The following is a 15259-nucleotide window of genomic DNA, read 5'->3' as shown; positions in this document are numbered from 1 at the left end:
GGATCAGTGCTGGGACCTGAATTGTTTGCAATTTATATAAATAAGTTTGACGAATAAGTTTGATGGTATGTTTGCCAAATTTGCTGATGACACAAACATAGGTAGTAAAATAAGTTGTGAAGTGGACAAAAGGACGCTACAAAAAGAAATAGCTAGGTTAAGTGAGCAAATAAATGGCAAAGAGAGCATAATGTGGGAAAATGCGATTTTGACAGGAAGAAAATCGAAGCACAATATCTAAATCGGTGATCGGCAACCCAGATGAGTGAGTGGACTACCTGAGTGACCCTCCTTCATCTCAGTGTGCTGCAAGATTAAGATTAAGATTGAGCATGTTCAATAACTATGACCCCAAACAAAATTAAAGAGCTGGTCATTGACTTCAGGAAGCAAGGTACTGTACACACCCCTGTCAGCATCAACAGGGCCAAGGTGGAGATGGTTGACAGCTTCAAATTCCTAGGTGTGCACAAAAATCTGTCCTGGTCCACCCACGTCAACGCTACCACCAAGAAAGCACAAGAGTGCCTAGAATTCCTCAGGAAACTAAGGAAATTCGACATGTCCACACTGACACTTACCAACGCTCACAGATGCACCATAGAAATCATCCTATCTGGCTGCATCACAGCTGGTATGGCAACTGCTCAGCCCAAGACCGCAAGAAACTACAGAGAGTCGTGAAAACCGCCCAGTCCATCACACAAACCCGCCTCCCATCCATTGACTCCATCTACACCTCCCACTGCCTTGGGAAAGCAGGCAGCATAATCAAAGACCCCTCCCACCCGGCTTACTCACTCTTCCAACTTCTTCCATCGGGCAGGAGATACAAAAGTCTGAGAACACGCATGAACAGATTTAAAAACAGATTCTTCCCCGCTGTTACCAGGCTCCTCAACGACCCTCTTATGGACTGACCTGATTAATACTACACTCCTGTATGCTTCACCTGGTGTCAGTGTCTATATATTTACATTATGTACCTTGTTGCCCTATTATGTATTTTCTTTTCTTTTCATGTCCTAAATGATCTGTTTGAGCTGCTCGCAGAAAAATACTTTTCTCTGTACCTTGGTACACGTGACAATAAACAAATCCAATCCAATGAATAAGGCTGAATACATTTACTGTAGGTCAAATATTTCATAACGAGTTAAAGAAAATAACCATTCATATATTAATGGAACTATGAACTTCAAATGGTAAAAACAAAATAAATATTTATCCTTTGATTGGGCACAGAGGAAGTGCACGGCTCCCAAAGTCAATTGTGTGCAATCAGCTGGAACCTCACGTGCCCTTGCTTTACATGCATTTCACTTTAGTTATACTGGTCAGAAAAAAACTTGCTGACGGAAAGTGGTGACCCTGCCCATGGGCAATGGTCCACAAAATGTCCCATAGACTGCGCTCTGAACCCTAATGGGCCAGATGTGGTCCCCGAGCTACAGGTGAGAGATTGCAGAGCTCTGAGGTGCAGAAGGATCCGGCTGAAGTTGTGCATGAATCGCAAAAGGCGAGTACGCATTTTCAGCAAGTAATTAGGAAAGCTAATGGAATGTTATCACTTATTGCGAGAGGAATTGAATACAAAATTACAAGGGAAGTTACAATTCAGTTTAAAGGGCATAAGTGACATCACATCTGGAGTGCTGTGTACTGTATTGGTCACCTTATTTAAGGATGGATGAAAATGCATTGGAAGCAGTTCAGAGAAGGCTTACCAAACTAATAACTGGAAAGGATGAGTTTTCTTATGAGGAAAGGTTGGACAGATTTTGGCTTCGCTGGCTAAGTCAGCATTTATTGCCTATCCTTGAGGGCATTTAACGGTCAACCACATGCTGTGGATGTAGAGTTACTTGTAGGCCAGACCAGGTAAGGATGACAGATTTCCTTCCGAGATGGGTTTTTGCGCCAATCGACAATGATTCCATGGTCATTAGACTTTTAATGGTGGATTTGAACCCAGGGCGCCAGAGAAAAAAGAACAAAGAACAATACAGCACAGGAACAGGCCCTTCGGCCCTCCAAGCATGTACCGGTCAGGATACTACCCCTGGACAAAACCCTCAGCACTTCTTAGTGCCATATCCCTCCTATACATGAGTTTGTTGAAATGCCTTTTGAAGACCGTTAATGTATCTGCTTCCCCAAACTCCGCTGGCAACACGTTTCAGGCACTCACCACCCTCTGTGTAAAAAAAAAAAAAACCTGCCTCGCACATCTTCTCTAAACTTTGCCCCACGGCCTTAAACCTATGCCCCCTGGGGATTGACCCCTCCACCCTGGGAAAGAGTGCTTGCCCACCCACTCAACCATGCCCCTCATAATCTTCTGGACCTCTATCAGGTCACCCTCCAGACCAGGCAACATCCTGGTAAACCTCCTCTGCACCCTCTACAAAGCCTCCACATCCTTCTGATAGTGTGGCGACCGGAATTGTGGGCAATATTCCAAGTGCGGCCTTACCAAGGTTCCATACAACTGTAGCATGACTTGCCAGTTTTTATACTCAATGCCCTATCCAACGAAGGCAAGCATTCTGTATGCTTTCTTGACTACCTTGTCCACTTGTGTTGCCACTTTCAAAGATCTGTGGACCTGCACGCCCAGATCTCTCTGACTTTCTATATTCTGAAGGATATTGCCATTTACGGTATATTTCCCCTCTATGTTAGACTGACCAAAATGCATTACTTAACATTTGTCTGGATTAAACTCCATATCCCATTTCTCTGCCCAAGTTTCCAACCTATCTATGTTCTGCTGTATCCTATGACAATCCTCAACACGGTCTGCCATTCCACCAGAACCTTGAGCTCTGGATTAATAGTCCAGTGACCATACCACAACGCCACTGCTAGGCTTTTATCCACTGGAGTTCAGAAGCTTAAGAGGCTACTTGATTGAAACATCTAGGAGTCTTGACAGGGCTCCCTCTTTTGAGAGAATCTAAAACTAGGGGTTCACTGTTTCAAAATAAGAGCTCTCCCATGTAATCTAATAATTAGGTGAGGTGAAATGTTTTCTCTGAAGGTTGTAAGTCTTTGGAATTCTCTTCATGAAAAGGTGGTGGAAGCAAAGCCTTTGGATATTTTTAAGGCAGGTGGATAGGTTCTTGGTAATCAAGGAGGTAAGTGCGATGCAGATTTGGGGTTATAATCTGATCAGCCATGATCTTATTAAATGGTGGAGTGGGCTTGAGAAGCAGAATGGCCCACTGCTGCTCTTGGTTTGTGTGTAAAATAAAGAAAAGATCAGTGAAATTAAAGTATTTTAATAAGAATTTATAGTGCACCTAACAGTAACACCTTCTGGATTTGGATCAACTCTGCTCAAAAATGCAAATTATTCACTAATGTAGTATCAACTATATACTACTGTTCTATAAATAATGCCAAGATAATAAAGGAAAAATAAGATTGAAGGGTATTAATGCCTTAAATCCATGGCCAGGATTTTCTGGAACCGCCTGTGGGAGGAACCAGGATTCCTGCCGAAATTCAGTGGACATTTGCTGTGTTGCCAAATTCTCCAGCTCACCCAAACGGTGGGACCAGAAATTCCCAGCCCCTGTTTCATTTATGTATGTCTGTTTTATAAATATTAGTGGTTTTCTTGGGACAGATACAAAGATATGCAGAAGGACAGGTAGTGCTGAGGAAATAGGGAGGCTGCAGAAGGACTTGGAAAGGCTAGGAGAGTGGGAAAAGAAGTGGCAAATGGAATACAATGCGGAAAAGTGTGAAGTTTTGCACTTTGGAAGGTGGAATGGAGACATAGGGCGCAATTCTCCCAAAGGGAGACAAAGTACCGACGCCGGAGTGAAAACCGGAGTGTTTCACCACCTATTCTCCCACCCCCAGGGGGCTAGGAGCGGCGCCGCGTCAATTACGCGCGCCGGGCCTTGGCGCCCGCGTCAAAGCGGCACCGCGTAAATGACGCAGCCGGCGGTGCTTAAATTACGTCACCCACGCATGCGCGGTTGCCGACCTCCCACCGCCACCCCGCAAGACATGGCGGATTGATCTTGCGGGCGTCAGAGGCAAAAGATTGCGTCTTTCAGAGACGCCGGCCTGACGATCGGTGGGCACCAATCGCAGGCCAGACGCCTCCTGAGCACCCCCCTGGTGCTCGATCCTCCCCCCACCCCCCACAGGCCCCACACGCAGTGGTCGCGCGCTGTTCACGCCGGCAGCGACCAGGTGTGGTTGGCGCCGGCGTGAACATGTTGGATTAGGCAGGCCGCTCAGCCCATCCGGGCCGGAGAATCGCCGCTTGACTTAGAAACGGCGAGCGGCGATTCTCCGAGCGGCCTGACGTAAAACGCGACACGCCGTTTTGGGGGGGGAGGGGGGTCAGAGAATCGCGTGCGGGTGCCAGGGCGGCGTGGCGTGAATCGCCCGGCACTCCCGCGATTCTCCCACCCGGCGTGGGGGTCGGAGAATCCCGCCCATAGACTATTTTCTAAATGGGAAAATGCTGAAGAAATCAGGGGCAAAATTCTCCGACCCCCAGCAGGGTCGGAGAATCGCCCGGGACCAGCGAAAATCCCGCCCCTGCCGTTTCCGGAATTCTCCGCCACCCGGGGTGGGGGCGGGAATCACGCCCCTCCGATCAGCGTGCCCTCCGCGCCGATGGGCGTTCCCCTGCGGCGATTCTCCGGCTCACGATTGGACAAAGTCCCACCGCTGAGAGGCCAATCCCGCCGCCATGGTTTGAACCACCTCTGGTGGCGGCAGAATCGGCGGCGCGAGCGGGCCCCTGGGGCACGATCGGACCCCGGGGGGTGCCCCCACGATGGCCAGGCCCGCAATCAGGGCCCACCGATCGGCCGGCGGGCCAGTTCCGTGGGGGCACTCTTTTTCCTCCGCCACCGCCATGGCCTCCACCATGGCGGAGGCGGAAGAGAAACCCCCAGCGCGCATGCGCCGGTGGTGACGTCAGCGGCAGCTGACGCACCTGCGCATGCGCGAACAGGCGAAGGCCTCTCGGCCAGCCCCGACGCCGGGGGGGCGAGGGTCAAAGGCCGTTGGGGCCGGTTTTGGCGGCAGTCGGCATGGCGCCAACCACTCCGGCGCGGGCCTAGCCCCCAAAGGTGCGGAGCACCACTCCGCTACGCCGGGACCCCCCGCCCCGCCGGGTAGGGGAGAACTTGGGAGTCCTAGTTCAGGATTCTCTGAAGGTTAACATGCATGCAAGTTCATTTCGCAGTGATGTCCTGGAGAGATGTCCTGTGACCATAGGGTCAGCCACAGCACATCAGTGCTGCCTGGGACGGGCTGTAAGCTCCACGGGTTAGACCAGGAGGATTAGCCTCCAGTGTCGAAAACGGTGAACGACCTACACTGGGCAGCATGGGTGAGTGGACACCAATGCCACCTCCCTCCCCCTGAGAGTTTTCTGCTTCAACACAGGCATCCACCTCCCCCCTCCAAACTATCATGCGACTCCCAACTCTCTCCCTTCAACCTGACCCTAACCCTTCCTGCACACACACTAGCCCCAACAGTATCCCCCCCCCCCCCCCAAAACCACTGTGAACCACGCATGTGACTAACAATGCCCTCTCTGTGACTCCTCTGGAAACGCTCCCCCACAGTCACCAGGAGAGGGCCCCGACTGGAGGTGGGGTGCCAGACTCCTCTCTTCTTCGAGGAACGGGCCCTGGAGGTGAGTGGAGTAGCCAAGGACAGATCAGTCACCCACGTGGAGGTTGGCGAATGCCACAGAGGTGAGGAACCACCGGGCCCCACCCGAATGACCTGTCACACATGAGTTGTTGTTGCCTTACTGACTCACCCATCCCTCCCACTGACCACATGTCATACCACCGCTGGTCCTCCAGCCGACGGCACTGGTCCACCCAAGGTGGCCCTCTCTCCAGACACCCAGGAGCAATCTCAGAGGGGAGCTCCAAGGATGATATGATCGAGGTGTCACAGCTGTCATCCATCACCAGCGCAGATATATGCACCTTGGGTTAATGGTCAGGCTTCTGAGGCACAATCTGGTGAGCACCACACAGCTGCTGATGTACATCAGGTGGAGGCAGGAACCCCCAGACGAGACAGCAGTTCGAGAGCTGCTGGTTCCCTGCACCCAGCTGGGTCCCGGCCTGATGCTGAGCCTGTGGAAGAGGTATATCTGGAGCTGTTGGAGATGATAGGGAGTGTTCAGGACATTCAGAGGGAGATATCAGCGACATTCCAGCAGATCCATAGATGCTTGGAGGAGTTCCAGAGACTACGGGCGCAGGAGATGTCACCCGCAATGCATGGCACCAAGGACAACACTGCTAGGGTGGCGAACACAGTGGAGAGCCTGGTGCACGACATCGGCAACATGAGTGAAGGTGTTCAAGCTGTCACGCAGTCGGTGATGGACATGGCTGAGGGTCCCAGCAGAATGTACGCCTCACTGGGGAATGTGACCCAGTACATGGCTGACCTTAATTAGATGCTGCAGAGCATGGTTCAGACACTGAGGAGCATCGCCGAGGGTTTCAACATGATAGTGCAAGCATCGGAGTGCTGCAAGGGCTGACAGAGCAAGATGACACAGGGCAACCGGGCCTTGAACTAGCTGCCCCTCCGTCCGAAGGAGAACCCGGGGTCCTATGGGCACCGACAGGGAGGAGGGGGCGCTGGGTGGCATCCTGGACCCATCCCATGGAGTGGCGACAATGGCCACCAGGACCTCTGAGTTCCACCCCTCTGATGAAGCCTTGGGCGGGATTCTACTGCCATGCGTGCCCGGCGACCGGAGAATCCCACCCATGGTTTTTCCATTGTCGCCGTCTCGCCTGTTGCATTCTTGTGGCGGGTGGGGTGAAAGAATCCAGCCCCATGTCACACAGTCAGCACCTGGAACAGAGCGGCACAGCTGTGCATGTGCTGCCAAGTGCACCGGGGCCCTCCGGCCCCAGAGCCTCCAGAGGACGCCGGCCAAGGTTCATTGAAAGCCACGGGATGAGGAAAGCGGCTGGCTGCCTCCACCTTAGATGTGCATCCTGGGACATCCTAAGAGTCCCCACTCCTCCCCCCCTTTCCCATGGTGACCCACCCCTCCAGAGAGTGCCCCCCCACCACTGACCCAGCCGAGGGCCCCAACCCCGCCCTGCCGAGCACTGAGATGGCAAGTCCAGCACCCCTGGGCTCGTTCCCTGTGAGCAAAGGTAGCTACTCGCCTCCTCAGCACCCCGCAGAAGCACTTTGGCCAGGTTCACGTTTTTCAAAACGAGTACTAATCGGCACCAACGTGCCCACTTGCTGGGGAGGTCAATGAATGACGGGAGGCTGTTCGATATGGGGTGACTCCTGTTAATTGTATGGAAGTGAGGCTTAAGTGGTGATAATTGGTTTCTCGCTCGCTGCAGTGAGATCCCGATTTCGCCTGCGGGAGCGAGCCGATTGCAGCGCAAACTGTTTGCTGCCTGGCGCGGATCTGACCTTTGGCTTCTCCCGCTATTCACTGGCTTTGTTTCACTTGAGTGAGAGCGCAACAAGCCTGGAGAATCACGTCCATGGTCTTAGAGTGTTCAGGATGAGTTGGAGGCTTCGCTGCTGTTTCAAGGCAAGAGTATTAAATAATGTTGAGCAAAGTGCATTTTGTATAATGAATCTGTTGTAGTACTGCTCACAGACTTGTACAGATTGGTTTTCTTAACTGTAAACCACAGGTGGTTAAGGTCTAAAGAAATTACAAAAAAAGAATCACTATAAAGGGCTGCAGCTGGAAAGTCAGGGTAAAGAAAATAACAAAATGTAAGAGCTGGGCTGGATGGGAAAGTGTTTGGCTACAGAGAACTAAATAATAATTGAACAGGAAAGGGCTTTAGTTGAGAATGCAAGACAAAATCACTAGGAATGGCTCCGCCAGCAAATAATTGAAGAGGATAAATGGATGTGTCAAACATGGAAACAAGTACATAGAGGAGAGTAAAACAAGTAAATAAATGAATTCAAATGCGAAGGAATCAGATAAATCAATAAAGAATGGGCTGAATGATGATCTAAAATAGAGACTAAAAGGCCACCGGTATGCACTCAGATGGATGCATAAACCTCAAGTGTCCTTTGATTGGTTTATGGCACATTGATCTGTGACCTAAAGACATGGGGTGGATTTTAAGTTTGGAATGCTGTGGATGGACAAGTAATGCAACTGCACCACCCACCCAAAGTGGCTGGTGAGAGGCCTGAGCCATTTTGAGAGTAGTGCCCCATTTACGTTAGCTCCAAAATTCGCAAGTAACATTCACACCACACAAGGGCCAGGTCATGACCAACTACATCGAGGAAGAATCTAACCATTTCCCCATGGCATTCAATATCATTACCATTACTGGATCGCCCATTATCGACATCCCGTGGGTTACCATTGACCAGAAACTGAACTGGACCAGCCATATAAATACTATAGGTATAAGATCAGGTCAGAGGCTGAGAACTCTGCAGCAGGTAGCACAACTTATAGAATCCCTACAGTGTAGAAGGAGGCCATTCAGCCCTTCGAGTCTGCACTAACCTCCTAAAAGACCACCCTACCTAGGCCCAATCCCCCGTCGTATTCCTGCAACCCCACTCTCAGGGGCAATTTAGCATGACCAATCCACCTAACCTGCACATTTTGGACTGTGGGAGGAAACCGGAGCACCCGGAAGAAAGCCATGCAGACACAGGGTAAATGTGCAAATTCTACACAGTCACCCAAGGTGGAAATCAAACCTGGATTCCTGGTGCTGTGAGGCAGCAATACCAACCACTGTGCCACCGTGTTGCCCTAGAGCTTTTTCACAATCTACAAGGCACAAGTCAGGATTGTTATAGGATGAGGCCCGACACCATCCGGGACAAAGCAATCTGCTTGATTGGTGCCCCATCCACCAACATTCAATCCCTCTGCCAATAGCGCACAGTGACATCAGTATATATTATTGACAGGATGTGCTGCAGCAACTCACCAAGGTTCCTTTGACAGTGCCTTCCAAACCTCAACGTTTACCATCTAGAAGGGTGGTAGATGTGTGGGAACACCACCATCTGCAAATTCCCTTCTAAGCCACAGACCATCTTGATGTGGAACTATATCAATATATTCACTCTCACCGGATCAAATCCTGGATCTCGCTGACCAACAACGCGTTGCATGTACATGCACCTGATGGACTGCAGTTTTTTTAAAGTTCACTCATGGTTCATGAGCTTTGCAGATTAGGCCAGCATTTATTGCCCATCCCTAATTTCTCTTGAGTGGGCAGTTAAAGGGGCGGCACAGTGATTTGCGCTGCTGCCTCATGGCGCCGAGCACCCGGGTTCTATCCCAGTCCCGGGTCACACTCCGCGTGGAGTTTGCACATTCTCCCAGTGTCTGCGTGGGTCTCACCCCCACAACCCAAAGATGTGCAGGGTGAGTAGATTGGCCACGCTAAATTGCCCCTTAATTGGGGGAAAAAAGAATTGGGTATTCTAAATTGATATTTAAAAAGAAAGAGGGGGCAGTTAAGAGTAAACCACATTGCTGTGGGTCTGGAGTCACGTGTAGGTCAGACCCGGTAACGATGGCACATTTCCTTCCCTAAAGGACATTAGTGAACCAGATGGGTTTTTACAACAATGATTTCATGGTCATCATTAGAATTTTAATTCCAGATTTTTATTGAATTCAAATTTCACCATCTGAAGTCCCATTTGAACCTGGATTCCCAGAGTATTACTCTGAGTCTCTGGTTCGCTCATCGAGTCACAAAACTACAATGCCACCACCTCGCCTTCTCAAGAGAAATTATGGATGGACCACAAATGCTGGTCTTGCCAGCGAAGCTCCCATCCCCTGAAAGAATGATTTTTAAAAAATAAAGCTGTGAGTGGTGTTCGGCAAGATTTGATTCATGCTGATTTGATCTAAAGACCGAAAATGTTGGAAAAATTCAGCAGGTTTGGCAGCCTCTGTTGAGAGAGAAACAGAGTTAATGTTTCAAGTTCACATGATTCTTCTTGAGATTCCAGGCTCTGAAGATTTGTACAGACTCGGAACACCTACTCTGTTTCTATCTTGTTGCCAGACCTGCTGAGTTTTTCCAGCATTTTCTATTCTTATTTCAGATTTCCAGCATCCACAATATTTTGATTTTATTATGTTGATTTGAGCTATGGCTACAATGTGTGACTCCCACCAGGTATAGAAATATTGCTTATTAGCACTTGCACGATACAACATCAATGATTATATTATTGATTGCAAACAATGGTTGGAAATTTAAATTTGACTAAAATCTGAAAAATTCCTTTGTTTTGACTGATTGTCGTAATTACATTTTTTTTTAGCAATCTTAAGTGTTCATCGGGTTTCTGACCAAAAAAAAAAATTCCTGTAGAATGTTAGTTGAATATGAATATGTTGGGACTTCCGGTGACGGCGATGACGTAGGAAGCCGCACATTTGGGAGCTCCCGTTTCAAACGGACCTTTCGGCTCTTTTTAGAGCCAAAATGGAATTTTTTCAACGTCTCCCGGTGAGAGAAGGTGTGCTGATCGACTTTCTCCGCATTTCACGACTCGAACTCGGAGTTGAAAGGGGGAAAAAACGGCAGCAGCTCCCCAGAAAAAACGGGGGAAGGAATCCAAGATGGCGGCCGACGGAGCACCAGAGGAGTGGAAGCTATGGGCCCAGGAGCGGCAAGCTGCTCTCCTGCGCTGTTTTTGCAGATTTCAAGGCTGAGGTACTGAGCTCTCTGCAGGAAACGAACAAAAGGCTCTCGGAGATTCAGACGACCCAGGGTGCTTCCATCAAGGCGTTGCAGACGCAGGCCACTGAACGAGAGGAGGAGGCCGTGGTCCTCATGAGTAAGGTGGAGGGGCACGAGGCACTCCACAAGAAGTGGCATGACCGCTTCGAGGAGCTTGATCACCGCATGAGGCGGAAAAATCTGCGGATCTTGGGCCTTGCGGAGGGGCTGGAGGGGTCGGATCTGACAACCTACGTGGCTACGATGCTGAACTCGCTAGTGGGGGCCGGATCTTTCCATCATCTGCCCCTGGAGCTGGAGGGAGCCCACAGGGTACTGGCCAGGAGGCCTAAGGAGAATGAAACCCCGCGTGCGGTGCTGGTGAGGTTCCACCGGTTCAGTGATCGGGAGTGTGTGCTGCGCTGGGCCAAGAAAGTGAAGGGCAGCAACTGGCAGAATGGGGTAGTACGGATCTACCAGGATTGGAGTGCAGAGTGGCTAAGCGTCGGTCCGGGTTTAATTGGACGAAAGAGGTGCTCTACAAGAAGAAGATAAAGTTCGGAATGTTGCAGCCTGCGCACCTGTGGGTAACTTATTTGGACCGGCATTATTATTTTGATTCCCCGGAGGAGGCGTGGGCCTTCGTGCGGACGGAGAAACTGGACTCGAACTAGGGGTTGGGGGTTGCGGGGTCGGTTGTAATACTTTATTGCTGGTTTCTGCTGTTGCTGTGTTCTCTTTTTCTGTACTTTTGTAATTTTGATATGGTTATTTATTGGGGTGTTGTTCTGTTTTTTGTTGGGGGGCATTGTTTGAGTTTTGTATCTTGCGGGGAGGGTTGGGGGGGTTTGTTGTATTCTATATCGGGCTGGGGGTATGGAGTGGGGCTGGTATTTGGGAGCTGCGTTAGAAGGGTGTGGTGGGGCAGTGCGAAAGCGCAAGCTTTCCTCTGGTTTCCCGCGTTGCGGGGCTGGGGGGTGGAGATGATGATGGGGGGGCGGGGCCTTAACTGGTTCTTCCCCGCGCTGGAGCGGTGCCTGGAGGAGGGATACGATGGGGGATGATCCCACTTTGGGAGGGGTCGGGTTTTTGGCGGGAGTTTCCGAGGTCAGCAGAAGTTAGCTGACCCACGGAAGTACAATGGAGGACGGTTCGCGGCTAGCAGGGTTCCTAGCCGGGGGGGGGGGGGGGAATACTGGGTTGCTGCTGGCAGGGTCAGGAAGGAGCTGGTGAGGGCCGGGGGGACAGAGGTGAGGTGTTGTCGCTGTGGGGACTGGGTCGGGCAGGGGGTGCTGGCCTGGGGCGGGCAGTCGACGGGCTATGGTTAGTCGACGGGGGAGGGGGGGCGGGACGCCCTCTGATCCGGTTGGTCACCTGGAATGCGAGAGGATTGAATGGGCCGGTGAAGCGGTCGAGGGTACTTGCTCATCTGAGGGGGCTAAAGGCAGATGTGGCAATGGTTCAGGAGACCCACCTGAAGGTGGCGGACCAGGTCCGTCTGAGGAAGGGGTGGGTGGGGCAGGTTTTCCACTCTGGGTTGGATGTGAAGAACCGGGGAGTGGCGATTCTGGTGGGGAAAAATGTGTTGTTTGTGGCATCTGAGGTGGTGGCGGATAAGGGGGGTAGGTATGTTATGGTTAGGGGCAGACTACAAGGAGAGAAGGTGGTACTTGCTAGTGTGTATGCCCCAAATTGGGACGATGCGGGCTTTATGAGGCGTATGCTGGGACGGGTCCCGGATCTAGAGGCGGGAGGTCTGATCATGGGGGGGGTCTTCAATACGGTGTTGGATCCTTCACTGGATCGGTCCAGCTCTAGGACGGGTAGGAGGCCGGCGGCGGCCAAGGTACTGAGAGGGTTTATGGACCAGATGGGAGGAGTGGATAAATGGAGGTTTGTGAGGCCGAGGGCACGGGAGTACTCTTTCTTCTCCCACGTCCATAGGGTCTATTCTCGGATAGACTTCTTCGTGGTGAGTAGGGGACTGATTCCGAGAGTGGAGGAGGCCGAATATTTGGCCATTGCAATCTCCGACCATGCTTCGCATTGGATAGAGTTGGAGATGGGGGAGGTGCTGGACCAGCGCCCGTTGTGGCGGTTGGATGTGGGGTTGTTGGTGGAGGAGGAGGTGTGTAGGAGGGACTTGGGCGGATGCCTTGGAGAGAGTCAACTCTTCCTCTTCATGTGCGAGGCTTAGTCTCATCCAATTTAAGGTGCTGCACCAGGCCCACATGTCCGGGACTAGGATGAGTAGGTTCTTTGGGGGTGAGGACAGGTGCACCAGGTGTTCGGGGAGTCCAGCAAATCATGCCCATATGTTCTGGGCATGCCCGGCACTGGAAGAATTCTGAAAGGGGGTGGCAGGGACGGTGTCGAGGGTGGTTGGATCCAGGGTCAAACCAGGGTGGGGACTCGCGACTTTCGGAGTTGCAGTGGAGCGGGAGTGCAGGAGGCGAAAGAGGCCGGTGTCCTGGCCTTTGCATCCCCAATAGACCGGCGGAGGATCTTGCTGCAGTGGAAGGATGCGAGGCCCCCAAGTGTGGAGACCTGGATCACTGACATGGCGGGATTTATAAAATTGGAAAGGGTCAAATTTGCCCTGAGTGGATCAATACAAGGGTTCTATAAATGGTGGCAGCCTTTTCTGGACTTCCTGGCTCAAAGATAGGTATCTTAGTCAATAGCGGGGGTGGGGTGGGGGCGGGGCGGGGGGGGGCGGGGGGGGCGGGGGGGGGCGGGTGGGGGGGGGCGGGCGGGGGCGGGGGGGGGAAGAGAGAGGAGGGCGGGTCCTTATTATAGTTTCTATTTTTTTTCCTACAGTTATGTAACTTAACATTGTATTAATTTAAGTTGTTATTATGTTGTGTTCATTGAGGAGAGGCAAATGTTTATGATTGCTATCATCATTGTTGTTGGTATTTTATTATGGTTCGATGTTGTATAAATTCAAAATTTTTCAATAAAAATTATTTTTAAAAAAAGAATATGAATATGTTACTGATGGGTGATGTGCGTTAGATCAGTGCTGGAATAGCTGGTTTTGTATCAGCCGCTTCATGGTAAATTGTTGATCTAACAGGCCTTTGGTAACAAGGCCAAGCTGTCTTAGCTGGCAGCAGGAAGGGAACGTTTGAGGGGATCTGCCATGAATATTATATTCCTTGGCAGGTGGTTATGATACAGAGTTAGCCAAGATAGTATGGAAGTGTGCAGGTATGTGATAACCCAAGTTCAAGATATGTGACCTTGGGGAAATAAAGAGGAAAGCTAAAGACTCAATGAATTTAAATAAAAAGCCTGATTTTTACCGAACAAATAATGTCTGTCTCCTTTCGTTCTTTTCAAGGAAAGATGCCTGTCAGCAAGAATGCAGCGTCGGGCTCACGCTGCCTTTGCGAGTGTCGCCACAACTCTGCTCATTTTATCCAACTTGGTGTTTCTCTGTGGGAATCAAGTAGGAAAGATTTATTGGAACAGAACATTTGTACAAGGTAATTAAGTATGGTTTAATCCATGAGGTTGGTGAAAATTTGCTGAGATTTAAAAAAAATGTATATTATCCATTAAATATCTAAAAGAACATTCCAAATCATGTCAAAAGGGTATTTACAGAAAGTGCACTGATGATTCACCATTTCTTGGTAGAGTACGCTGCATTCTGATGTGCCCCAGTACAATTGTAATTCATGTGATATTTATTATAAACATTCAATGTCTGGCATATGATCTGAGGGCTTTTAAGCAATTTCCAGTCTCTCGGTGCAGTGTGACTGAAAGGTCTTGGGACAGTGAAATTTCCCCATTGCGACTTTGTGGCGGCTGCCCTCAAGCTTTACTGCATCCATCAGCACATAGTCCCGAACCTTGGAATGTGGCAGTCTACAACACTCATGGACATATCTTTTCACTGGAAGACCAACAAGTTTCTGGCAGATCAAAGAGCCTCTTTCACTGAGTTGATGATCCTCCTATAGTGGCTGATATTTGTCTCAGTGCATGCAAACAGGTGGCAGATATATTCTGAAGTGTGGGATGGCAGAATTTGTCAGAAGAAATAGGGAGACGCAATATAAACTAAATGTCACACCTCCAAATAGAATGCAGGATCAGAGGGACTTTTGGTGTGGGAGGGGAGGGGTACATGTCTATAGATCTTTGAAAATGGCAGGCCACATTGTGAGAGTAATTAACAATGCTATGGGATCTTGTGCTTCATAATAGAGGTATGATGGACAAAACAAGGAAGCTAATGCTGAATGTTTCTAATGCGCTGGTTAGGCCACAACTAGAATATTGGGTGGGATTCTCCAATCCCGCGGCAGAGTGTCCACGCCGTCGTGTTTTACAATGGCGTGAATGGGCCGCTCCCACGACTAATTCTGGCCCCTCCAGGGGGCCAGCACGGCGCTGGAGCGGTTCGCGCTGCTCCAGCGGCAGATCCCGGCGCAAACTGTGCGCCGCGGGATCCGCACATGCACAGTTGCGCCGGTGCCAACGAGGACATGCGCAGTGGCACTGGCGCC

General features: G+C 50.5%; 1 protein-coding gene across 4 annotated transcripts in view; it reads left to right on the top strand.

Moving 5' to 3' along the window:
- The window catches only part of hhat (hedgehog acyltransferase), a 363838-nt gene that overhangs the window by 195153 nt on the left and 153426 nt on the right, over positions 1–15259 (top strand). For 2 of the 4 annotated variants that reach the window (XM_038812207.1, XM_038812201.1), the window contains exon 11: positions 14083–14227. In XM_038812207.1, coding sequence (XP_038668135.1) covers positions 14083–14227 — 145 coding nt within the window. The remainder of the gene's footprint in view (positions 1–14082; positions 14228–15259) is intronic. The other 2 variants (XM_038812221.1, XM_038812215.1) reach the window with 1 other exon arrangement.

The sequence above is a fragment of the Scyliorhinus canicula genome, chromosome 1 (genome assembly GCF_902713615.1).
Source record: "Scyliorhinus canicula chromosome 1, sScyCan1.1, whole genome shotgun sequence".
Taxonomy (NCBI): Eukaryota; Metazoa; Chordata; class Chondrichthyes; order Carcharhiniformes; family Scyliorhinidae; genus Scyliorhinus; species Scyliorhinus canicula.
Note: the sequence above shows the minus strand (reverse complement) of the source record. Positions and strands in the feature narration are given on the sequence as shown.